The sequence below is a fragment of the Lepidochelys olivacea genome (genome assembly GCF_965140295.1).
Source record: "Lepidochelys olivacea isolate rLepOli2 genome assembly, chromosome: 3".
In the NCBI taxonomy this organism is placed as follows: domain Eukaryota; kingdom Metazoa; phylum Chordata; order Testudines; family Cheloniidae; genus Lepidochelys; species Lepidochelys olivacea.
Window position 1 is genome coordinate 75,990,091 of NC_140413.1, and position 27,088 is coordinate 76,017,178.

General features: G+C 44.8%; 1 protein-coding gene across 1 annotated transcript in view; it reads right to left on the bottom strand.

The window, feature by feature from the left end:
* The window catches only part of COQ3 (coenzyme Q3, methyltransferase), a 36,661-nt gene extending 9,943 nt beyond the window's left edge, over positions 1-26,718 (bottom strand). The window contains exons 1-5 of the mRNA XM_084623162.1: positions 26,323-26,718; positions 6,021-6,144; positions 5,398-5,550; positions 5,105-5,204; positions 2,854-3,096 (exon numbers count right to left, since the gene is read on the bottom strand). Of these exons, the coding sequence (XP_084479288.1) occupies positions 2,854-3,096; positions 5,105-5,204; positions 5,398-5,550; positions 6,021-6,144; positions 26,323-26,674 (972 nt within the window). The 5' untranslated portion in view covers positions 26,675-26,718. The remainder of the gene's footprint in view (positions 1-2,853; positions 3,097-5,104; positions 5,205-5,397; positions 5,551-6,020; positions 6,145-26,322) is intronic.
* Between the last annotated feature and the right edge of the window lie 370 nt (positions 26,719-27,088).

Genomic DNA, 27,088 nt, shown 5'->3' on the forward strand with positions numbered 1-27,088 from the left:
GTCTGGTTTCCACCTTAGGGCTCGGAACCTCCGACGAGACTGCTCGGGTGTTATCCCCATTCTGACTCTCGCCTTGGATTTAAACAGTTCATACTTGTTCATATGTTCTTTAGGCATTTCAGCTGCCACCTCAGCTAAGGGTCCACTGAGCTGCGGCCTCAGCTCTACCATGTATTGGTCAGTAGAGATGTTGTACCCAAGGCAGGCCCTTTCGAAGTTTTCTAAGAAGGCCTCAGTATCATCACCTGCCTTGTAGGTGGGGAACTTTCTGGGATGGGAAGTGGTACCTGGAGAAGGATTGCTAGGGTTTGTTGGTATATTCTGCTGGGCCTTTATCCTCTCCATCTCCTGCACATGCTTCCTTGCCTCCATTTCCCTCTTGTGGGCAGCCTCCTGTACCTCCTTCTCCAGCCGCATGAGTTCTATCTGTCTTTCATGTTCCCTTTGTTTTTCCTCAGCCTGAAATTTGGCTAATTCCAGCTGTAGTCGAGCCGAGGATTTGGCCATTCTAACCTCTCTGTTTTTAACTAACTTTACACCCGAGGTTTAGAAATAAACAAACAAAACTTGGCTGTAAAATTTTGCTGTGCTGGAATAGAATACCTATTCTCTGATAGTGATTGTCAGCCTACAGAAAAAGACAATTCCCTTGTCTCTGCTCTGGGCCCAAATTACAGCAAAAAACCTCCAACTACTTGGAAACCTGCTTACCCAGCCCAAAGGAAAAAAAAAAATTTCTTTTCAAACCTGTGCTCCTTGTAAAACAAAAAAAATATCAAAATCCTAAAAAAAACCCTGCCACTTTTGTCTCCAGGCAAATGGGTAGAGCACACACCCCCTATTTACTTTTAGGAAGAAAAGAAAAAAAAACTTCTGGGTTGGAAGACTGTGAATTTCCCTGCAGGAGTTAAGTACCCTGCCTCCAGGCAAAGAAAACCTGCAATTCACAAGATAATCCCCTTTTGTCTCTGCTTGGCCACAAAGCAGAGAGAAACCAAGCTGCTTTCAGTTTCAAAGCTGCTTCCTGGACTTCCTAAAAATTCCTTTTTAAAATCTGTATTTCTAGTTCAAAAAATCTCAACTGGATCTCAAAATGATTTCAGGTTAATCCCACCACTGTGCCACCATGTCACGGTTCCTCCCCCACTCTGAACTCTAGGGTACAGATGTGGGGACCTGCATGAAAAACCTCCTAAGCTTATCTTTACCAGCTTAGGTCAAAACTTCCCCAAGGTACAAAATATTACTCCCGTTATCCTTGGACTGGCCGCTACCACCACCAAACTAATACTGGTTACTGGGGAAGAGCTGTTTGGACGCGTCCTTCCCCCCAAAATACTTCCCAAAACCTTGCACCCCACTTCCTGGACAAGGTTTGGTAAAAAGCCTCACCAATTTGCTTAGGTGACTACAGATCCAGACCCTTGGATCTTAAGAACAATGAACAAGCCTCCCAACACTTGCACCCCCCTTTCCTGGGAAATGTTGGATAAAAAGCCTCACCAATTTGCATAGGTGACCACAGACCCAACCCTTGGATCTGAGAACAATGAAAAAGCATTCAGTGTTTTACAAGAAGACTTTTAATAAAAAATAGAAGTAAATAGAAATAAAGAAATCCCCCCTGTAAAATCAGGATGGTAGATATCTTACAGGGTAATTAGATTCAAAACCATAGAGAACCCCTCTAGGCAAAACCTTAAGTTACAAAAAAGATACACAGACAGAAATAGTTATTCTATTCAGCACAATTCTTTTCTCAGCCATTTAAAGAAATCATAATCTAACACATACCTAGCTAGATTACTTACTAAAAGTTCTAAGACTCCATTCCTGTTCTGTCCCTGGCCAAGACGACTACAGCCAGACACAGACCCTTTGTTTCTCTCCCTCCTCCCAGCTTTTGAAAGTATCTTGTCTCCTCATTGGTCATTTTGGTCAGGTGCCAGCGAGGTTACCTTTAGCTTCTTAACCCTTTACAGGTGAGAGGAGCTTTCCCCTGGCCAGGAGGGATTTCAAAGGGGTTTACCCTTCCCTTTATTTTTATGACAGCATTATTTAGGTAGGTAGGTAGACTGTAATTCCCCATGCTGGAATTTGGCCATAACACTAAGTCACCAGCAAATCTTCATAATGTACAGCAGCATAAATTGCAAAATATGAGATACCATTACACAATTAATATACTTCTAGATAAAATTTTGTTTAATTGAGTCTCTGTATGTCCTAACGTAAACACTTTCAAAGAACAAAAGTAATATTAGTGGTTCTATGCACTGGTAGAAAAAGAATGATAGGGGCATGAGAAATTAGACAGAAGGGAGCGATGGTTCCTATTCAGATAAACTATGTTCCCTGCGTGAGTAGTTTGACAAGGCGGTGAAGTAAAGAAGAGTCTCAGACTGCACACTGGGCCTACCGTCATCCTCTACTAACCAGAAACAAGAATACTAGAAAAAATAAAATAAATCCTAAGCACATCTAAATGTAAACATGGCACTCTTTAAAGCAATCCAGGAATACATCTGACTTTTAATGCTGAGTTGGAATAAGATGCCATGAGACAGAAGTTTAACTGCAGACAGAACTTCAGTGCATAGTTAAATCATATTTGTAGACACCATCAACATAGCTATTAGATCTTCCTCCACCATTGGAAAATCAGGCTGTAAGAACTTTTCATTAGGTTTTGACCTTGTACAACCTAATGGGAGTCATGGTACTACTGCAATATTAAGTGATGATGTCACAGAGGCCTTTGGGATCTACATGTGTTCTGATTAACTTTTTAAATAAAAACTTCATTAAAGAAGGAAGGAACAAACATTTCCTACAATTAAAGCAAACACTTACTTTTAACACTTGATAGCAGTACTTGATAAATGTTTCTAGGTCAGCCACATGCTCCACTACTTCAGAAGCAACCATTACATCAAAGGTTTCTGTAGCCTCTTCTGCAATATCCTCCAGTGAACACGGTTTGTACTGTATTCTCTTGGCTAGGACTGGATCAAATGACTTGTGCTGTTCTGCTGTTCTAATGTTGTCCTCCAGAGGATCAATTCCAGTAACTGAAGCTCCCAGTCTACCTAGAGGCTAATGATACATACAGTGTTGTTTATTCGCTGCATTAAAACAATCAGCGTAAGCATAAGGCTCTGTGTAAACTAACAGAATCTAATGTCAAAGTCACAAAAAAATCTTGCAGTAATCATCATTAGAACAGTGAGACAAACAAGAGTGGCCTTTGATCTGCAGCATTTTTAAAAGTTTATTAGACAGAGAAAGCACAAAACACATTTCAGATTTTCTATTCTTTTAAAAACTAATATTGTCAAATAGAAGATAGTGATTCTTTTACATCTGTATTTTAAATAATTGTTCTTTGTCCACTTTGCCACAAGTGCAGATTTTCTCCACTGCAACTATCACAGAGACACCATTTTTCTCCCCTAGGTTTTTGAACCTACACGTATGGTCACTCCTTACTGAAATGGTGAATCCACGTGTCTTTTTAATGGTTACTCTACAAATGATTATCTATGATACCTGCTCAATGCTGAAAGCTGAATACTCAGATGTTTACTCGGAAAGTACCAGTCTTGACTGTCACTGAAATATTTTAAGTACGTTCTTTCTCAGAGGTTGATGTCTCTTTTGAAACTGGAATACTTTGTGCAACACAACCAATAACTTTATGTTATTGGAACTCTAAATTCTCTAGTTATTAAGCTTGTGAAAGTTACAAACTCCACTGGCTTTACCAGCAGAGTGAGAGAGCTACTCGTCCATAGTCATTCAGTGTGTGGAGCCTGTAAGTACTTTCAACCAGCCAGTGAGAACTTAACTAGATGGACACATATGCACAGTATATCCACCCTTAAGCACACACCTGCAAAATTTTCTAATGCTCATGTACAATTTTCAAGCAGTCATAATTCTATAAAACAGAAACCATTTGTTTTATTTTTCAAAAATCAAGCAAAGGTACTAATCATCAATGAGAATTAAGACTATACCAAGTTTCCACTTCAGTAGTTTTTGCTCTAGCTGGCTCATGTATTTGGAGGGTAGGAGGTGAGGGAAGGAGGAATTGTTTTATAACAGGGTAAAGATACACATTTTTCACTCTCTCGCAGTTAAAAAGGATTTACGTCTAGCTACCAGAAATCGGGGGGAAGAGAGAGACCCACCTTTGTGCAGAGAGCCAGGGTGAGCGTCTGTGCTACACCTCTGAACTTAAAAGCTTCAAAAGATCTTGGGCTGCTCTGGGGGCTAGAGAGGTCCCCAGCGTAACTTAGACAGTTCTGGGGGCCAGTCTAAATTAGAGCAGCCCTATGAGACACAGCGCTGACCAGAATCTGTGTGTTACACTCCCACCCTCAACCAGGGGTGCTGGAACAATTTTTATACTGGGGGTGCTGAGACTCATTGAACCAAACTGTAAACCTTGTATATACGGCTGCCCCCTGCACCACAGGAATCCTCCTTATGCCAGATACAGGGCTTTTAGGGCCCCTTTGTACAGCCCCAGTACTATTAGGTGGTGTCAAGAGGCAAGGTCAGAGATGAGAACTTTGCCCAATATGGAAAATTTAAGCCCAGAAGTTTCAAAAGTGTCAGGCATGTGAAAATAGGTTATAATGGAAAACATGTTACTTCATTAACAAGAGTGGTCATGATAAAAAGTGATCTTTTACTAACCTCTCCCCACCACCCAATACAAATAAAAGTTATTTTCCAATGACTTTCCAAAGGAATACTAGAAAGGACTGATGATATTTTGCTATTTGTGACAATATTTGAATAATCTGTTTGTTGGTTAACCATAAAGTTTTAGCACCTCTTCCTTTCGTTTCTCTTTTCTTGAAGAACCTCAGTTGATTATAACAAAACATTGCGTGTACTTTTTTTAACCCAAATACTAAATGTGGTTTGCAGAATTTACTGCACTCCAAAACATGCATTTATCAATGTACCAATACGGCACAAAAGGGCCTGGGGCTACTCCTCCTCATCTGAGATTTAGTAGTTAAACAAACACCTTTCAAAGTCTTTATATGCGCCTTAGCTAGAGAGGCAGGAACAACAAACTGTTTCTTACTTCACTTAACAATCCACCACCACAGCCAACATCTAGAATCTTTACACTGGACAGAGGGCTTCCCAACTGATGATCACTACTCATGTTCAATAGAGTATCTCTGAAATAAAGTGAACATAAATAAGCACAAAGATACAAAATGGTTTAAATGAAATGTTTCTTTAAAATTTGTGTTAAGTAACTATAATTGTTCAACAAGTTATGTCTCATTTTCCTGTCTAATTATTTTACACTGTTTTTAGATGGATGCTTAGAAATAGCATTACGCAGCAAAAGTAATTCCAAAACTGTACCTAATAAATGGCACTCTAATATCATTCAGAGAATGCAAGATGGAATATTCTCCTTGTTCATCCCACCATCTATGTGCCAAAAGCTGGAATTTTTTCATCTCTTTTGAATCCACTGTCGTGTGTGAAGTACTGTATAGCCTCTTCATAGCAGACCTAAACAATGAAAGCCAAACATCATGTCATAAACATGAATACCTGGCACCAAAACATGTGACTGAAACAAAAAGTTGGGTTAAGAGGAGGGAAAAATATTTCCTTCAAGGTGGGAGGAGGAACAAAGCCAGAGAAAGCACTTTTAATTCAATTTATCTCGCTGCCTAGAATCTAAAATCTCTCCTTTTAACTTAGTTAAGATCATTTAACGTCACACTGAATTACTGATAACTCTGAGCATAAAACAGATTATTTAATGTACATCATGTAGGGGATTTTTTAAACTTAGTAGTATGTATTTATGTACAGTAACAATAAAAAGGAAGAGCAAAAATTATCTGAAAAAATCAATTCTGATCTTTCAGAAGAGTTTATCAGATCATCATCAAGTTGTCATCAAACATCATTAAGCTCATTTTTATACAGTAAAGGATAATGTCATGGATAATTTGATTAGCTACTGTACTTACATGCTGCTTTTCGTTTCAGTCAGACAGACAAACCTTGTACTGTTGGATGTCAACTGCATTTTCCAGCTGTAGTTCTCACTGAAGCCCCCGGGGCCTCTCTGAAAAGCCTGACCATAATGGTCACCTGCATATATAACAAAATCAGTGCAATGGAAATCATTGCTTTATGATCATTCAGAGATAAAAGATCTGTTTGTCAAATTGGTTTGAAACACTATGTAGTGGTCATAAGTTTAAATAATTAAAATATGTGTCCAGGAGCTAATCAATGTATTCACCTTTACCTGTGAATACATTGTTCTCTCACACAAAAGTTTTGAGAGAGAAACCAGTCCCCTGTTGTTATGGATTTATGAAAAGAATACGCAAACAAATACAAAGCTAAGCAAATATATCACTGATTTACTTCTAATTTCCCTGAACTAATCAAATAGAACACAATCCAACAATCAAATTAAGATTACAATTGAAATTCAATTAACAGATCCATGGTTCAATGTATCTGGTTTGCCAATTACTACAATAAGCATTTAAATCAATTTACAACCTTAAAACAAGAATTACTTTAAGACTTCACAGGAAAGTTAAGGAAGAATGCATTTCTTATGATCTAATCAAGTGATCTAAGAGTGTGCTAAAAACAGAAGCTGACTCTTGCCTTTGCACTAAGACAGTACAGCTCTTAGAGTCTGTCTACACTGTAGATGCTCGAGTGGTACAGCTATGGTGCGGCAGCTGTGCGTCTGTAGGCACCATAGTGAAGGGGGTTTCCGTCACTGTAGTTAATCCAGCTCCTCGAGAGGCCACTGCTAGGTTAACGGGAGAATTCTTCCATCGACCTAGTGGTGTCAATTCTAGGACTTGACTATGGTGTTCAGGATAGTGACTGTGGAAAAGCCAGAGAAGGAGATGCCTGCCATGAACAGCAGGGAGAGAGACATGGCAGGGAACTCAAACCATGCCACAATCTAGGAACAGTCTAAAACTGTGCAGGAGTCTAGCCAGTCTCACCAGGTAAGCACAGATGAATCCACTGCCAAAGGGGAAGGGAATTTGAGTAAGTGTACGAGCAGTTTTCCTTGCAATTTTTTTTTTTTTTGCTTTTCCTTTCCCTCAAACCTCATCTCCCGCCTCCCCCCAGCCACCTTTATTCCCCATTTTAAAATGACACCAGTCCCATTCACAAGTTAAAACAATGGATCAACTTTTCATTGCTGTACTGGTGTAATGTTAGAAAATACATTTCAAAAAGGGTTGTATGGCAGTCTGATTATACAATACACATCAGATCAGTGTCATGTGCTCGGGTGGCAATGGAAGAAACAGAGGCAGACTTTAGGCTCACTTTTCATTTTTTTGGCTTGTTGGGCTAGGAGGGGGGTCATGGGGAGTACTATGTTTATCAGAATAGGGATGTCTTTTATCCTCAAGAGATCCAGATGAAACTTTCATGGAGATCTTCTGCAATCCTCTCCTGAAGAATTCTAGAGATGGTAGCTTTATTTCTTCCTCTGAGATAAAGACGCCTTCCCATGCCACTCTGTGATGAGTTCAGCTGGCACCATTGCAGTAAACAAGCTAGTCCCACACAGGCCCAGGCAGCTTAAGGAAGCCATCAGCAGCCATGTTCTCTGTGCCTTTGTGACCCTCAGGAGTGAGATATTAGCCAAAATCACCATTGCCTATGAAAAATAGCATTAATAGTCACAGCCATTTCCCTATATCTGTACCAGGAAGAGGACCAAACTGTATAGCCACATGCAATAGAACACCCCCTTGTCCTCCCCCTGCTAGGCCGTACCCACCAGGGTTTGAGCTGCAGAGCAATGCTGTACCAAGATGCTCCAAAACCCAGATGTCAATAAGCATTTTTTATTAAGGTATTTGTGGAAATAATACAAAGAGAGTTTTGAGACTTCTCTTTCCCTTTTCGTTGTGACTGCAACTCTAAAGTGTATCAGTCTGTTTTTATCAGGTGGTTTTGAGGAGTCCCCCCTCCATGCCCAAGCCACGTCTGACCCTGATCAGGAGGCAAAGAAAGAGGACTAGGGAGTATATGTGCTGCAAGAGCCTCCAGGCCACAATTGCCTTGGACCATGATCAAAGGTCTTGGAGAACTCTTCAGAACATAATAGAGGGGAAAACTGAGAATGAAGAGAGCAGTTGCTGCAGGACAGGCAAAAGGACTAGGAGGCACCAAAGAAATGCACCAGGACATAATGGGGTTATTCGAGTAACAAACACAAATGTTACAGAGCATGGTTGACCTACAGTCCCAAAGATCCCGCACTGAGCAGACGTTGCAGTCCTAAATATACCTAAACATACCACAGTGTACTTCCTTAATCCAACTGTTCCACACCGAGGAACAAGAAGAGAACCACAGCTACATATACACATGTAAAAACACAGGTCAGTATAAATGTAGCCACAACAGACTGGACGGAATTACCGTTTACATATCTTGACATAAATAAAAGGAGAACTTGTGGCACCTTAGAGACTAACCAATTTATTTGAGCATAAGCTTTCGTGAGCTACAGCTCACTTCATCGGATGCATACTGTGGAAAGTACAGAAGACATTTTTATATACACAAACCATGAAAAAATGGGTGATTATCACTACAAAAGGTTTTCTCTCCCCCCACCCCACTCTCCTGCTGGTAATAAGCTTATGTAAAGTGATCACTCTCCTTACAATGTGTATCATACATCAGGAGAGTGGGGTGGGGGGAGAGAAAACCTTTTGTAGTGATAATCACCCATTTTTTCATGGTTTGTGTGTATAAAAACGTCTTCTGTACTTTCCACAGTATGCATCCGATGAAGTGAGCTGTAGCTCACGAAAGCTTATGCTCAAATAAATTGGTTAGTCTCTAAGGTGCCACAAGTACTCCTTTTCTTTTTGTGAATACAGACTAACATGGCTGCTACTCTGAAACCATTGGAATGTTTCTCTCATTGAGATCCAATCTAGTAAGTAAACACCACTAGCATCCCTTCGATCTCCCAAAAGCAAATTCTAATGTAATTCTGCACCTGCTGAGCTGGTAGTTAAAATTTTCTTGGTGTCTGAGGTGGCCAGTGTATAGCTTCATGAGCCAGGGAAGCAAGGGGTAGGTTGGGTCCCTCAGACTCACTATTGCCACTTCAACATCGCCAATGGCAATCTCCCGGTTGGGAAAGAATGTGCCCGCTTGCAGCTTTTTGAGAAGTCCAGTGTTCTTCCTTGATCAGCCACACTGATATCAGTGAAGTGCACCTGGTGATCCACTAGCACCTACACAACCACAGAAAAGTAACCCTTTCTGTGTGGTAAGGTGGGCTGGTGCCAAAATAGGGACGTGTATGCGGTCTATCACCCTATCGCAGTTAGAATCATAGAATATCAGGGTTGGAAAGAACACAGGAGGTCATCTAGTCCAACCCCCCGCTCAAAGCAGGGCCAATACCCAACTAAATCATCCCAGCCGGGGCTTTGTCAAGCCTGACCTTAAAAACTTTTAAGGAAGGAGATTCCACCACCTCCCTAGGTAACCCATTCCAGTGCTTCAGTACCCTCCTACTGAAAAAGTTTTTCCTAATATCCAACCTAGACCTCCCCCACTGCAACTTGAGACCATTACTCCTTGTTCTGTCATCTGCTACCACTAAGAACAGTCTAGATCAGGGGTCTCAAACACGTGGCCCGTGGGCCGCATGCTGCCCGCAGGGTTCTTTCATGCAGCCCGCCAAGGTCCCCGCACCCCCACACCGCATGCCCCTCTGTCTACCCTGTGGCGCCGAGAACCCCGCACTGCTCCCTGAAGGGAAGGGGTTGGAATAGGGGCAGGAAAGAGGCGGGAAAGGGGCAAGACCTCATGGAAGGGGTGGAGTGGGGGCGGGGCCAGGGGCAGCAAGGGTAGGGTGTCACTGATGCGGCCCTCGGGCCAATGCACTAGTCCTCATGTGGCCCTCGTGGTCATTTGAGTTTGAGACCCCTGGTCTAGATCCATTCTCTTTGGAACCCCTTTCAGGTAGTTGAAAGCAGCTATCAAATCCTCCCTCATTCTTCTCTTCTGCAGACTAAATAATCCCAGTTCCCTCAGCCTCTCCTCATAAGTCATGTGCTCCAGCCCCCTAATAATTTGTGTTGCCCTCCGCTGGTCTCTTTCCAATTTTTCCACATCCTTCTTGTAATGTGGGGACCAAAACTGGACACAGTACTCTAGATGAGGCCTCACCAATGCCGAATAGAGGGGAATGATCACATCCCTCGATCTGCTGGCAATGCTCCTACTTATACAGCCCAAAATGCTGTTAGCCTTCTTGGCAACAAGGGCACACTATTGACTCATATCCAGCTTCTCGTCCACTGTAACCCCTAGGTCCTTTTCTGCAGAACTGCTGCCTAGCCATTCGGTCCCTAGTCTGTAGCGGTGCATGGGATTCTTCCGTCCTAAGTGCAGGACTCTGCACTTGTCCTTGTTGAACCTCAGCAGATTTCTTTTGGCCCAATCCTCTAATTTGTCTAGGGCCCTCTGTATCCTATCCCTACCCTCCAGCACATCTACCTCTCCTCCCAGTTTAGTGTCATCTGCAAACTTGCTGCAGGTGCAATCCACGCCATCCTCCAGATCATTAATGAAGATATTGAACAAAACCGGCCCCAGGACTGACCCTTGGGGCACTCCACTTGATAGCAGCTGCCAACTAGATATGGAGCCATTGATCACTACCCGTTGAGCTCGATGATCTAGCCAGCTTTCTATCCATCTTATAGTCCATTCATCCAGCCCATATTTCTTTAACTTGCTGGCAAGAATACTGTGGGAGACCATATCAAAAGCTTTGCTAAAGTGAAGGAATAACATATCCATTGCTTTCCCCTCATCCACAGAACCAGTTATCCCGTCATAGAAGGCAATTAGACTAGTCAGGCATGACTTGCCATGCTGACTGTTCTCAATCACTTTCCTCTCCTCTAAGTGCTTCAAAATTGGTTCCTTGAGGACCCACTCCATGTCCAGTTCAGGAACCCGATTACTGCAAATCTGCCTACTATTTCCTACACATTATCAAGAGTCACAGCCCTGCATAGCAAGAGATGTTTTATGGCCTTATACAGTTGGAGCATAATGGGCCCCGCTCTACGGATTTTCCAACCCAAAATTATTGCCCACTGACCAGTAGCAAGCCAGTGTTAAAAGCTTCCTGAGAGTGATCTCCACTTGCTTCTCCACTTGACAATGCTTCTCTCATTTTGGTGTCCCTGTTGCGGAGGGCTGAGGTGAGCTCGACACAGAGCCCCAGGAATGTGGCTTTTCACATCTGAAAGCTCTGTAGCCACTGTTCATCATCCCAAATCTGCATTATGATGCAATTCTCATCAGCCAATGCTCATTTCTCAGGCCCAGAAACAGTGCTCCAACATGCAGAGCAGCTCCGGGAATGCCAGCAGCAACCTGGCATTGTTTTTCACTATGTCCACCAGCATCCAGTTACTGTGCTCAAATAACGCTGCATTGTCTTTATCACAATCCCAATTGCAGCAGTACTCCCTCAAGCTGTGAAAATACCGGACAATCATGTGCCCTGTATTAGCAGCGCAGACGAGAACTGTACTGAGTTCTGCCGGCTCCATGCTTCTGACAGACAGATGGCAGACACCAAAAAGCACTCCAAGCGACTGTGAGAATTTTGAAAAACGGAACAAAAATTATGGGATATGGAAAGTATTATAGGATGGAGAAATTAGCATGGTGGGAACTTGACCCCTCGCTCCCAGAAATCCCTGGGTGATATATGCTACTAGTTCACAAAGCACTGTGAAAGTGTCCCAAAACGCACTGCACCAGACAGCAGGGCACACTGGGATACCTACCCAGGATACACTGCACTTCACACTACTGTTACATCAACACACAGACTCTGGGTACCAGTGCAAGCAACCAGAAATGCACACAGCCATGCAATATGCACACAGCATATGCCTTTTATGCAGAAATGCACACAGCCATGCCTGTTATGATGAGATTACTGGTTCTGTGGATGAAGGGAAAGCAGTGGATGTATTGTTTCTAGACTTTAGCAAAGCTTTTGACACGGTCTCCCACAGTATTCTTGTCAGCAAGTTAAGGGAGTATGGGCTGGATGAATGCACTATAAGGTGGGTAGAAAGCTGGCTAGATTGTCAGGCTCAACGGGTAGTGATCAATGGCTCCATGTCTAGTTGGCAGCCGGTATCAAGTGGAGTGCCCCAAGGGTCGGTCCTGGGGCCGGTTTTGTTCAATATCTTCATAAATGATCTGGAGGATGGTGTGGATTGCACTCTCAGCAAATTTGCGGATGATACTAAACTGGGAGGAGTGGTAGATACGCTGGAGGGGAGGGATAGGATACAGAAGGACCTAGACAAATTGGAGGATTGGGCCAAAAGAAATCTGATGAGGTTCAATAAGGATAAGTGCAGGGTCCTGCACTTAGGACGGAAGAACCCAATGCACAGCTACAGACTAGGGACCGAATGGCTAGGCAGCAGTTCTGCGGAAAAGGACCTAGGGGTGACAGTGGACGAGAAGCTGGATATGAGTCAGCAGTGTGCCCTTGTTGCCAAGAAGGCCAATGGCATTTTGGGATGTATAAGTAGGGGCATAGCGAGCAGATCGAGGGACGTGATCGTTCCCCTCTATTCGACATTGGTGAGGCCTCATCTGGAGTACTGTGTCCAGTTTTGGGCCCCACACTTCAAGAAGGATGTGGATAAATTGGAGAGAGTCCAGCGAAGGACAACAAAAATGATTAGGGGACTGGAACACATGAGTTATGAGGAGAGGCTGAGGGAGCTGGGATTGTTTAGCCTGCAGAAGAGAAGAATGAGGGGGGATTTGATAGCTGCTTTCAACTACCTGAAAGGGGGTTCCAAAGAGGATGGCTCTAGACTGTTCTCAATGGTAGCAGATGACAGAACGAGGAGTAATGGTCTCAAGTTGCAGTGGGGGAGGTTTAGATTGGATATTAGGAAAAACTTTTTCACTAAGAGGGTGGTGAAACACTGGAATGCGTTACCTAGGGAGGTGGTAGAATCTCCTTCCTTAGAAGTTTTTAAGGTCAGGCTTGACAAAGCCCTGGCTAGGATGATTTAACTGGGAATTGGTCCTGCTTCGAGCAGGGGGTTGGACTAGATGACCTTCTGGGGTCCCTTCCAACCCTGATATTCTATGATTCTATGAATATACACATTTTGGTGGCTGTATAGATATGTAATTTGAATCGACCAAACTTTGTAGTGGAGACCCCAATATTGCAAACACTTATGCACATGCTTAACTTTACTACCACAAGTAACCCCACTGACTTTAAGGGGACTTCACGGTAGTTAAATTAAGCATGTGCGTGTTTGCACATTGGGATCTTAGTTGGCAAGCTCTTTGGAGCAAGGACCATTTTTAACATATATGTACAATGCCTAGCAAAACAGGGCTCTGATCCCTGATACATTTAAAGGTGGCACACCCCAAATCCACCATGTCATTTTAGAAACTGTGGTCCTCCTCTCCCCAGCCTGCCCCATACTTTTCCAATCTATTCATCTCCTCTCCCTATCACATGCACCCTCATCCATAGCTTAGTCAAAGCCATGCCTCATAATCGGTACCCAGGGGATATCTGATTACCACCAGCCTGACTTTTTAACTTGTTCCACATGTCAGATTATTTGTCTGACAGCATAATGGATGATGGAGAGCGTGACAATGCCTCATAATACTGTGCAATAATCCAGTTTGTTTTTTCAGATACTAAAGGGGGTCTGGGGAGAAGGGAATCTTATTAGGTAGGATAAAGGATACAATCACAGGACTCACCTTTTATGCGATGCAAAGCATACCTCCTGCATGCAGATCAATAAACCTCAGAATCCCTACGGTTATTAATCAGCCCTATACAATGGTGATGCATCTGAAGACTTCTGGAGTAATTACAATTTATTCGTACAAATACTAGGTACACAATCTTCCCTCTAATCACTTCTGTACATTATCATTAAAAAGGGACACAGTGTCAAGTAGAATGGGATTCACTTATACTGTTCACATGGGTTGCCCAGGTAAAAAACACTTTGTACAGCTTACATTCTGTAACAGTGAGCCTGTGGCATATTTACACTGGTCACTTTGTTTGGAGCCACTTTCCCTCTAAACTACATCTAAAAATATTCTTATTGATTTATTATTAGATTATATAGGCCAGGATAGTTCCATACAGAGAAAATAATTGTGGACATATCTACTATCAAAGAGATTAAGCTTTGCAAAAATTTTTGTTTTTGAATAGAACCTACTAACAAGCATAGATTTCTTTGGTTTGCTGAGTATTATTCAGAACTACAGAGATCCATCTCAAAGTGAGATCTGTGATTATATATCTGATTAAATATAATATGATAAAAATAAAGGTTTATAAACTGTAGTTCTTAACATCATACTGTACTTCTACCATGCCTTCTATTCAAGGATTTCAGCTTTATCAGCAATTAATGAAATCGCACAAAATATCTGGGAAACAAATGGTACGATCCCCATTTAGACATAGGGAACATGAAGCACTAAGGTTCAACTTCCAATAGGATAGGGAGGATACTGAAAAATGACAACATACAGAACACTAACCTTTAAAAAAGGAGATTTCAATAAAATGAGATTAGTCAAAAAAAGGCCCTAAAGTTAAAAGCTGAGAAAGTAAAATCCGTAGTGGTGGCATATATGCTAATGTTAAAAATATAAGCATCTCAAAAGACATGAACAAAAAGGGAACCAGCAAGGAGTAAGCCAATATGGCTAAATGGCAAAGTTGAAGAAGCTATTTAAGCCAAACAGAAATCCTTCAAAATTTAGAAATCTGACTCGATGAAGCGAATAAAGAGAAATATAAATTGCAGAAGGCAATATGCTAAAGGAAAATTAGAAAGGCCTACATGGATTTTGAAAAGCAAATAGTTAAAGGTGTTAAAAACAAACAAGCATATGGGGAAGCAGGAAGTCTATAAAGTAATCAGTGGGTCTGCTGGATCACCAGGAATTAAAGGGAACAATTGAGGAAGATAAGGAAGTTTCTTTGTATCTGTCTTCACCAGCGAGGATGTTGGGAAGATGTCTATCCTGGACCTGCTTTTTTCTGGTAATAAAGATGAAGTACTCTCAGAGACTAAAGTATCAGAAGAAGAGGTGCTAGAAGAAATTGATAATTTAAGAAGCAATACGTCAACAAGACTAGATGCTATATCCAAGAGTCCTAAAAGAGATTAAGTATAAAGTAATAACAAAAATATGCCATCTGTCATTAAAAACAGCCACTATTTCAGAGGCCTGGAGGGTAGCAAATGTTGTACCTATATTTTAAAAAGGCGCTGGGGGATGATACAGGGAATTATAGGCCAGTAAACCTTACCTCTGTATCTGGCAAATTGGTTGAAATGGCGGATAAAAACAGAATAAAACACCTGGAAGGTTATATGACTGGGTCTAACAAGCACAGTTTCTGCAAAGGAAAATCATGTCTCACTAATCTCTTAGAATTCTTGGAATTTGTCAATAAACTGATTGACAGAATTTAGACTTCAAAAAGGCCCTGCATAAGAAGCTACTAAAGAAGCTAAAAAGTCATGGGGCGAGAGTCAAAGTACTATCAAATAAAAAACTGGCTAGGAGACAGAAAGCAAAGACTAGAATTAAATGGACAATTTTCATCATAGCAGAAGGTTAACAATGGGGTCTCTCAAGGTTCTGTGTTCTTCTATATATTTCTTAGTGATCTGAAACCACAGGCTAAGTAGTGAGATAGCAAAATGTGAAGATGACAAAATTACTTAGATTATTCAGGACGAGAGGGCTGTGAGGAACTTCAGAGAGACCAAACAAGCTAGGTGAATGGGCAACACAAAGGCAAATGATGACAATATTGATAAATGCAGAGTCATGCACACTGAAGAGAAAAAATATAAACTACTTGTACACCTTACAGGGTTCTAAATTAATTGTATCAACTCAAGAAAGACACCTGGATGTCACTGTAGACAGCTCAATGAAAACCCATGCTCAGTGGGCAGCTGCAGACAAAAAGCAAACAAGATGGTAGGATGCATAAGGAATGGGAGGGAGGGAGAATAATACAGAAAACATCTTCATTATAATGCCTTTATATAAATCAGTGAAGTGATCTCATCTGGAATACAGTGTACAGTAATGTCACACCATCTCTAAAAGGGTACTGCAGAACTAGAGGGGGTTCAGAGGAGGGCTATGAGAATGATCCAAGGCCTGGAAAAACTCTTATATGAAGAGAGATTGAAGATTGTGATTATTTACCTTAGAAAGGAGGCGAGTAAGAGGGAACATGATAAAAGTCTATAAAATAATAAATGATACAGAGTAGGTAGATCAGGACCCTTCCATTTTCCCTGACTCATAACACAAGAACAAGAGGACATTCAATGACATTATAAGGTAGAAAATTCAAACTAGTTAAAAGCAAATACATTTGCACACCTATCATTCACCTGTGGTACTCATTGCCACAGGAAGCTATTGAGGCCAAGAAATTAACAAAATTCCAAAAGGTAATGGACATTTATATGGATATCAAAAATATCCAGTTATAATTAATGATAAACATTTTGGAAGGGATATTAAACCTCATACTTCAGGTCTTTAACTGATCTCCGCTATTAAAGGCCAGGAAGAGACAATGTGCAGGCAGACCATCTGCCTGCTACAGGATTCTTACACTTTCCTCTGAAGCTGCTGGTGCTGGCCTGTGAGAGACACAATACTGTAGTAGATGTACCTTGGATCTGATCCAAGATGACAACTCATATGTTCCTAAATCTGAATGTCTTAAACCAAATCCTACCACCTATGTACCGAAATCCCATTGACTTTTGATGAAACCTATCTCCTAAATGAAAAGGAGTACTTGTGGCACCTTAGAGACTAACCAATTTATTTGAGCATGAGCTTGAAGTGAGCTGTAGCTCACGAAAGCTCATGCTCAAATAAATTGGTTAGTCTCTAAGGTGCCACAAGTACTCCTTTTCTTTTTGCGAATACAGACTAACACGGCTGTTACTCTGAAACCTATCTCCTAAATCTCATTTGAAAATGGGATATAGGTACTTCTGAATATTTTACCCATTTTCTATTCCCACTGTTCTAGTTAAATATGTAGCTTAACATTGTAGTATTTGCCATAAAACATACAGGATATGCAACACAGCTGAGTTAGCATCATTACTGCAACCATAACTTCTGGATTTCCTAATTTTTAGCTGTGCAATCATAATGTTGCATATAGCTTCTTCCCCGCACCTTCCCACTCTTTAAGAATAAATAGCGAGTGAGATTTTAAAAAAGAAAAACCAAGAACTATTGAAAGAAAAGTTGCCAAAAACATCAGTCTGTCATTAAGAACTCAGATACAGAACAAAGGGAATAGCTAGTTTTATTCCTGTAGTAGACGATTTCGGGCATCAAACTTGAAGTATCTAAAAAAACTATTTATCACCTCTCATTTAGACACATGCGTCAAGTCATAGTCTGTGTGTTTATACTTGAGTAACAAAACAGAATTAGAGCAATTATTTTAAGCAATTTGTTCTTATATAAGTTCTTATACCACCCCTCATCACTGAAATACGAGTGCCTTCCAGCAGCGTATTAAGCAATGTGACTAACATCTGTTCACATGCAGTTCGCTCTGTCTCATACTCTCCCCATAGGAAAAATTATGTGGGCTAGTGTAGTGTTTTGGTAGAGTTATTTGTTTTATTTTATTAATGTATATGAACATGCTCCAATGTGTTTACATGACAGTCAGTTTCATGCTAACAGTGCTGTATCCCTTCTGAGGAGAGAAGGGAGAATCTCACTACTAAGTTATTTATAGAAAATACTTAGGTACTTTACAGGTGATAAATAAAGCAACTAAATGACAGGAAAAAAAGAGAGAGAGAGAGAGAGAGAGAGAGACAGACACAAGATGGGTGAGGTCATATCTTCTACTGGACTTCCGTTGGTAAGAGAGAAAAGCTTTCGAGCTTACACGGATCTCCTCTTCAAGTCTGGAAAACTGACACAGAGTGTCTGAGTTAGTTTCCCAGACCTGAAGAAGAGCTCTGTGTAAACTCGAAAGCTTGTCTCTCTCACCAACAGAAGTTGGTGCAGTAAAAGATATTACCTCACCCACCTTGTTTCTCTAATACCCTGAGACTAACATGACTACAGCAACATTGCATACAAAAAAAACACAGAACTAATGTAGATAAAATGAAACACAAATGTGCTGTCAAACAACTGGAAATGTATAATGCAAATAAAGTGAGTACATAGTTCAAAGGCCACAGATCTGTTGGTATTCTTTTTATGAATCAGATCACCCTACCAATGCTTTAGACTGATTTTTTTGCTGCCAGCTTAAAAAATACAAAGCAAATCATTTTGGTAGTTTTAATTTATTAACCCTATTGGGGTCCTTCAGTACTACCATTATATGAATATTTACTCCTGCTAATTGTGGCTTATGCCCTTATTTCATGTAACAATATATACCTACAACTATGTCCTTTAGTTATTGATTTAGGAAAATCCACCAGTGAAGTTGAAAAGTGCTTATCCTGTTTTATGGTGTGATAAAGTAAGAATTTTGGTAATATTTTTATGATTGCTATGTACGCTTCAGTTTCCCTCTGTGTTTTGCATGGCTATGCATGAAGTGTAAAAGGTTACAAAGCTGCTCTTGGGGCAGAGCAGGGGACATGGGAACATAAGAATGGCCATACTGGGTCAGATCAATGGTCTATCTAGCTCAGTATCCTGTCTCCCCACAGGGGCAGGTGGCAGATGCTTCAGAGGGCATGAACTGAACAAGGTAATTATCAAGTGATCCATCCCGTCGTCCAATTCCAGTCTCTGGCAGTCAGACATTTAGGGACACCTAAAACATGGAGTTGTGTCTCTGACCATCTTGCCTAATAACTACTGATGGACCTATCCTCCAGGAACTTATCTACCTATTTTGAACACAGTTATACTTTTGGCCTTTATAATATCCCATGTCAATGAATTCCATAGGTTGACTCTGCACTGTGCCACACGTGTCTAGGGTGGTAGGAATGGGTTACTAAGGACTGACTGAAACCAACCCATATCTATGGAAAGACAATGGGAACCCCAGTGGCTGAGCCATTCACACCTAGCAATCAACAACCAAGAGAAAGGAGATTTTTTCCCTCACCTCCCCGCAGGGAAGAGGAGCAAAAGCCCCAGCTAAAGAATGAAGAGGAAAGGTATTTGGAAGTTGCATTAAGAACTGGCCTGGAAGGGGGGAGGGGGAGGTGTCCGAGAGAGACTTAGGGCATGTCTACACTTGCTATTTAAAGCAGAAAAAGTCTCCTTTTTTGAGCAAAAACCGTGGGAGTGTCTACACTTGCCATTGATTTTTTGCAGTGAAACTTCAGAAGTTTCACCACAAAAAGAAAACCAACTCCACGAGAGGCATAGAACTCTTAGGGTATGTCTACACTACGGAATAAGGTCGAATTTATAGAAGTCGTTTTTTTAGAAATCGGTTTTATATATTCGAGTGTGTGTGTCCCCACAGAAAATGCTCTAAGTGCATTAAGTGCATTAACTCGGCGGAGCGCTTCCACAGTACCGAGGCTAGAGTCGACTTCCGGAGCGTTGCACTGTGGGTAGCTATCCCACAGTTCCCACAGTCTCCGCTGCCCATTGGAATTCTGGGTTGAGATCCCAATGCCTGATGGGGCTAAAACATTATCGCGGGTGGTTCTGGGTACATATCGTCAGGCCCCCGTTCCCTCCCTCCCTCCGTGAAAGCAAGGGCAGACAATCATTTCGCGCCTTTTTTCCTGAGTTACCTGTGCAGACGCCATACCACTGCAAGCATGGAGCCCGCTCAGGTAACCGTCACCCTATGTCTCCTGGGTGCTGGCAGACGCGGTACGGCATTGCTACACAGTAGCAGCAACCCCTTGCCTTGTGGCAGCAGACGGTACAGTACGACTGGTAGCCATCATCGTCATGTCCGAGGTGCTCCTGGCCACGTCGGCTGGGAGCACCTGGGCAGACATGGGTGCAGGGACTAAATTTGGAGTGACTTGAGCAGGTCATTCTCTTTAGTCCTGCAGTCAGTCCTATTGAACCGTCTTATGGTGAGCGGGCAGGCGATACGGACTGCTAGCAGTCGTACTGTACCATCTTCTGCCAGGCAGGCAAGAGATGAGGATTGCTAGCAGTCGTATTATACCATCTTCTGCCAGGCAGGCAAGAGATGAGGATGGCTAGCAGTCGTACTGTACCATCTTCTGCCGAGCAGCCATGAGATGTGGATGGCATGCAGTCCTTCTGCACCGTCTGCTGCCAGCCAAAGATGTAAAAGATAGATGGAGTGGGTCAGAACAAGAAATAGACCAGATTTGTTTTGTACTCATTTGCCTCCTCCCCTGTCTAGGGGACTCATTCCTCTAGATCACACTGCAGTCACTCACAGAGAAGGTGCAGCGAGGTAAATCTAGCCATGTATCAATCAGAGGCCAGGCTAACCTCCTTGTTCCAATAAGAACAATAACTTAGGTGCACCATTTCTTATTGGAACCCTCCGTGAAGTCCTGCCTGAAATACTCCTTGATGTACAGGCACCCCCTTTGTTGATTTTAGCTCCCTGAAGCCAACCCTGTAAGCCGTGTCATCAGTCGCCCCTCCCTCCGTCAGAGCAACGGCAGACAATCGTTCCGCGCCTTTTTTCTGTGCGGACGCCATACCAAGGCAAGCATGGAGGCCGCTCAGCTCACTTTGGCAATTAGGAGCACATTAAACACCACACGCATTATCCAGCAGTATATGCAGCACCAGAACCTGGCAAAGCGATACCAGGCGAGGAGGCGACGTCAGCGCGGTCACGTGAGTGATCAGGACATGGACACAGATTTCTCTGAAAGCATGGGCCCTGCCAATGCATGCATCATGGTGCTAATGGGGCAGGTTCATGCTGTGGAATGCCGATTCTGGGCTCGGGAAACAAGCACAGACTGGTGGGACCGCATAGTGTTGCAGGTCTGGGACGATTCCCAGTGGCTGCGAAACTTTCACATGCGTAAGGGCACTTTCATGGAACTTTGTGACTTGCTTTCCCCTGCCCTGAGGTGCATGAATACCAAGATGAGAGCAGCCCTCACAGTTGAGAAGCGAGTGGCGATAGCCCTGTGGAAGCTTGCAACGCCAGACAGCTACCGGTCAGTTGGGAATCAATTTGGAGTGGGCAAATCTACTGTGGGGGCTGCTGTGATGCAAGTAGCCCACGCAATCAAAGATCTGCTGATATCAAGGGTAGTGACCCTGGGAAATGTGCAGGTCATAGTGGATGGCTTTGCTGTAATGGGATTCCCTAACTGTGGTGGGGCTATAGACGGAACCCATATCCCTATCTTGGCACCGGAGCACCAAGCCGCCGAGTACATAAACCGCAAGGGGTACTTTTCGATAGTGCTGCAAGCTCTGGTGGATCACAAGGGACATTTCACCAACATCAACGTGGGATGGCCGGGAAAGGTGCATGATGCTTGCATCTTCAGGAACTCTGGTCTGTTTCAAAAGCTGCAGGAAGGGACTTTATTCCCAGACCAGAAAATAACTGTTGGGGATGTTGAAATGCCTATATGTATCCTTGGGGACCCAGCCTACCCCTTAATGCCATGGCTCATGAAGCCGTACACAGGCACCCTGGACAGTAGTCAGGAGCTGTTCAACTACAGGCTGAGCAAGTGCAGAATGGTGGTAGAATGTGCATTTGGACGTTTAAAGGTGCGCTGGCGCAGTTTACTGACTCACTTAGACCTCAGCGAAACCAATATTCCCACTGTTATTACTGCTTGCTGTGTGCTCCACAATATCTGTGAGAGTAAGGGGGAGACGTTTATGGCGGGGTGGGAGGTTGAGGCAAATCGCCTGGCTGCTGGTTACGCGCAGCCAGACACCTGGGCGGTTAGAAGAGCACAGGAGGGCGCGGTACGCATCAGAGAAGCTTTGAAAACCAGTTTCATGACTGGCCAGGCTACGGTGTGAAAGTTCTGTTTGTTTCTCCTTGATGAAACCCCCCGCCCCTTGGTTCACTCTACTTCCCTGTAAGCTAACCACCCGCCCCTCCTCCCTTCAATCACCGCTTGCAGAGGCAATAAAGTCATTGTTGCTTCACATTCATGCATTCTTTATTCATTCATCACACAAATAGGGGGATGGCTACCAAGGTAGCCCAGGAGGGGTGGTGGAGGAGGGAAGAAAAATGCCACACAGCACTTTAAGCACAGCACTTTAAAAGTTTACAACTTTAAAATTTATTGAATGACAGCCTTCTTTTTTTTGGGCAATCCTCTGTGGTGGAGTGGCTGGTTGGCCGGAGGCCCCCCCACCGCGTTCTTGGGCGTCTGGGTGTGGAGGCTATGGAACTTGGGGAGGAGGGCGGTTGGTTACAGAGGGGCAGCAGTGGCAGTCTGTGCTCCAGCTGCCTTTGCTGCAGCTCAACCATACACTGGAGCATACTGGTTTGGTCCTGCAGCAGCCTCAGCATTGAATCCTGCCTCCTCTCATCACGCTGCCGCCACATTTGAGCTTCAGCCCTGTCTTCAGCCCGCCACTTACTTTCTTCAGCCCGCCACTTACTCTCTTCAGCCCGCCACTTACTCTCTTCAGCCCGCCACCTCTCCTCCTGGTCATTTTGTGCTTTCCTGCACTCTGACATTATTTGCCTCCACGCATTCGTCTGTGCTCTGTCCGTGTGGGAAGACAGCATGAGCTCGGAGAACATTTCATCTCGAGTGCATTTTTTTTTTCTTTCTAAGCTTCACTAGCCTCTGGGAAGGAGAAGATCCTGTGATCATTGAAACACATGCAGCTGGTGGAGAAAAAAAAAGGGACAGCGGTATTTAAAAAGACACATTTTATAAAACAGTGGCTACACTCTTTCAGGGTAAACCTTGCTGTTAACATTACATACATAGCACATGTGCTTTCGTTACAAGGTCGCATTTTGCCTCCTCCCACCGCGTGACTACCCCCTCAACCTTCCCCCCTCCCTGTGGCTAACAGCGGGGAACATTTCTGTTTAGCCACAGGCAAACAGCCCAGCAGGAATGGGCTCCTCTGAGTGTCCCCTGAAGAAAAGCACTCTATTTCAACCAGGTGACCAGGAATTATATCTCACTCTCCTGAGGATAACACAGAGAGATAAAGAACGGATGTTGTTTGAATGCCAGCAAACATACACTGCAATGCTTTGTTCTACAATGATTCCCGAGTACGTGTTACTGGCCTGGAGTGGTAAAGTGTCCTACCATGAAGGACGCAATAAGGCTGCCCTCCCCAGAAACCTTTTGCAAAGGCTTTAGGACTACATCTAGGAGAACCGCAAATGCCTGGGCAAAGTAATCCTTTCACATGCTTGCTTTTAAACCATGTATAGTATTTTAAAAGGTACACTCACCAGAGGTCCCTTCTCCGCCTGCTGGGTCCAGGAGGCAGCCTTGGGTGGGTTCGGGGGGTACTGGCTCCAGGTCTAGGGTGAGAAACAGTTCCTGGCTGTCGGGAAAACCGGTTTCTCTGCTTGCTTGCTGTGAGCTATCTACAACCTCCTCCTCATCATCATCTTCTTCGTCCCCAAAACCTGCTTCCGTATTGCCTCCATCTCCATTGAAGGAGTCAAACAACACGGCTGGGGTAGTGGTGGCTGAACCCCCTAAAATGGCATGCAGCTCATCATAGAAGCGGCATGTTTGGGGCTCTGACCCAGAGCGGCTGTTCGCCTCTCTGGTTTTCTAGTAGGCTTGCCTCAGCTCCTTCAGTTTCACGCGGCACTGCTTCGGGTCCCTGTTATGGCCTCTGTCCTTCATGCCCTGGGAGATTTTCACAAAGGTTTTGGCATTTCGAAAACTGGAACGGAGTTCTGATAGCACGGATTCCTCTCCCCAAACAGCGATCAGATCCCGTACCTCCCGTTCGGTCCATGCTGGAGCTCTTTTGCGATTCTGGGACTCCATCATGGTCACCTGTGCTGATGAGCTCTGCATGGTCACCTGCAGCTTGCCACGCTGGCCAAACAGGAAATGAGATTCAAAAGTTCGCGGTTCTTTTCCTGTCTACCTGGCCAGTGCATCTGAGTTGAGAGTGCTGTCCAGAGCGGTCATAATGGAGCACTCTGGGATAGCTCCCGGAGGCCAATACCATCGAATTGTGTCCACAGTACCCCAAATTCGAGCTGGCAACGTCGATTTAAGCGCTAATCCACTTGTCAGGGGTGGAGTAAGGAAATCGATTTTAAGAGCCCTTTAAGTCGAAATAAAGGGCTTCATTGTGTGGACGGGTGCAGGTTTACATCGATTTAACGCTGCTAAATTCGACCTAAAGTCCTAGTGTAGACCAGGGCTTACTGGTGATGCTTTTGCAGTGATGTGCAAGTGAAGATATTCTCTCTGTTTACAGAGCTTTTAGCCTCTGGAGGATATCCCACAGTGCCTAGGTGACCACTCTGGCCAGCAGCTCTGCTGATCTGATGCCAAGTAAACACACATCCACCCCTCTCCCTGTAAAGCCCCTGGAACTTTGAAACTCCCCTTCCTGTTTTCTTGGCAAGAGCTCACTTATCATCGGGCCAGGTGACAATGGCTGCTCCATGGAGCAAAGGATCCCCTGCTTGAAGCAATGCTGAGCTACTGCAGCTGATCAGTGTTTGGGGAGAGAAGGCTGTGCAGGTACCCAGGATGTCCCGCGATCACCTCTCACCCCTTCCCAAAAGGCACATCGTCAAAATGGAGAGAGCTGCACTGTGGGATAGCTGCCCTCAGTGCACTGCTCTCATCCAGGATGGAAGTGCTGCAAATGTAAACTCTCTGATGCCTGTGGAAGTAAGTGAGTACACAAACCAGCACTTTTCTTTCACTATCACCCTTGAAACTGACAGCATGAAAACTCTGCAAGTGTAGACATAGCCAGATAGTCCCACTCCCAGATGCCTGTAAAGGCAAAAAGATAGTGAGAGAGCCAAGATGGCTTAGTTGGCATGGTGATGGCAGCCTAGCTCAAGGGAGCAACTCTATCTTAACCTTTGTTTCTCTATGCTAATTAAAGGACTCTCAGATTCTGTATGCTAGGTGATTAATAAATTACCATTTTATTTTGGAAAGGATGCCTGGTGTTGCAGCAAATACTCATTGGGAGCACTGTGCCCTGAACGGGTACCACACAAGTCTCCCAGAGAAGTCTGCCTTATCTAGCTTTGCTGCAGGGAGCCGAGGAGAGAAACAGGGATCACTGGTGCCCAAAGGCCCAGTTTCAAACTCTGGGAGGTCCTGGACCTGCCCTTCTGGAACTTTGCGAGTTCTCAGGGCCCAGCACAGAAAAGGGATCACTCCGCAAGCTGGGGCATAGACCAGACATTGTGAATCCCTGACGATGGTACTCTTTAGAGCTTTACTCCTCTAAGCCACCTTTGCAGACCAGTAGGGCCATTCAAAATTGCCAGCTTCAAGCTTTAATAGAGCAAACGACCCATAAAATGTTTCTAAACTTAATTTTATATAATTAGTTCCATCCTAAATACATTGACAATTAGCTTTCCTGTTTAAATGGCTGTAGCAAAATAGCTATTACTCCGTGTGGAACTTCCACCATGCCAACCGGCCAACCCTCCATTTGTTTCTAAAAAGCGACTCCTCCGTCCATATTATAACAATTTAGGCTGCAAGTACAGTATTGTGACACATCGAAGCCAGTGACCACAAGAACAGTCCTGCAAGGGTGGGCGACCCGCGGCCCGTCAGGGTAATCCGCTGGCGGGCAGGAGACAGTTTGTTTACATTTGCACAGCCGCCGGCAGCTCCCAGGGCTGCTGGGCAGTTCGGCCGCGGCGCGTTCGCACCGGGCCCCGGGTAAGCGCCCGCCCGCGCGCCCCATGGCAGCTCTGGGGCAGCGCGGCGCGGGCGGCGCCTGGGCGCTGTCAATCACGCCGATGGCGCAAGCCGGCCGCAGAGGCACCGGGGCGGTTCCGGAGCCCGCGCCCAGCACTGGAGAGCGCTACTGGCCCCGGCACAGCCACGGCGGCTGGCGGCGGTGGAGGCGCGCCCAGCGCTGGGGGACACGTAGCCCGGCCGCCGCGGGCCACAGGCAGGCCGCGCAGGAAACACCCAGAGCCAGCTGATGCCGCCGCCCCGGGCTGCCTGCCCCAGCCCCGCTTGGCTGTGGCCGGGCACAGAAGGTACTCACCGGCCGCTGCCCCCGGTCTCCTCCCGGGCGGGCCCGCCCCGCTGCTCCGGCCCCGCGGGGCGACGAGAGCCCGGGCTGCTCTGTTCAGCCCGCCGCAGCCCCACATTGCCCCGGGCAGAGCGCCGCTGCCGAGCTCCGCCCCGAGCGGGACCCGGGACCCGCCTCCCGCCGCCGCACGGCGCGGCCTCCGCCGCATAGTTCCGGGCTGGGCAGTGAGCCGAGCGCGAGAGGAAAATCTCGGGACACATGGGGCGGGGACGCCACAGGCGCAGAGCCCCGACCGGGCCCCGGGGGAGGGGGACGCACAGCCCTGGAAGCTGTGGGGGGCGTACGGCCCCTGCGAGGGGCACATGGCCCCAGCTCCAGCCCCCGGAGCTGAAGCCACGGGGCATGGTCCCAGTTCCAACCCCCACCGCGCTGCTGGCTCAGCTAGGGTGACCAGATGTCCTGATTTGATAGGGACAGTCCTGATATTTGGGGTTTTTTTTAACATAGGCTCCTATTACCCCCAACCCCCTGTCCCGATTTAACACACTTGCTGTCTGGTCACCCTAGGCTCAACCCAGCTGACACTCACATCACCTCCCAGCAGGGCCCGTGAGCGTGGCCAGGGGAGGGGGCAGGCCCAGGGCATGGGGGAGTAAGTGTCTGGGAGGTCTGTGGTGGAGTGCCTGGCAGTGGGGGAGATCTGTGTGTGCCAGGTCACTGGGCAGTAGGGGTCTGTGTAGGGAGCTGTGTTGTTGTGGTGGGGCTGTGGGGAAGGGCA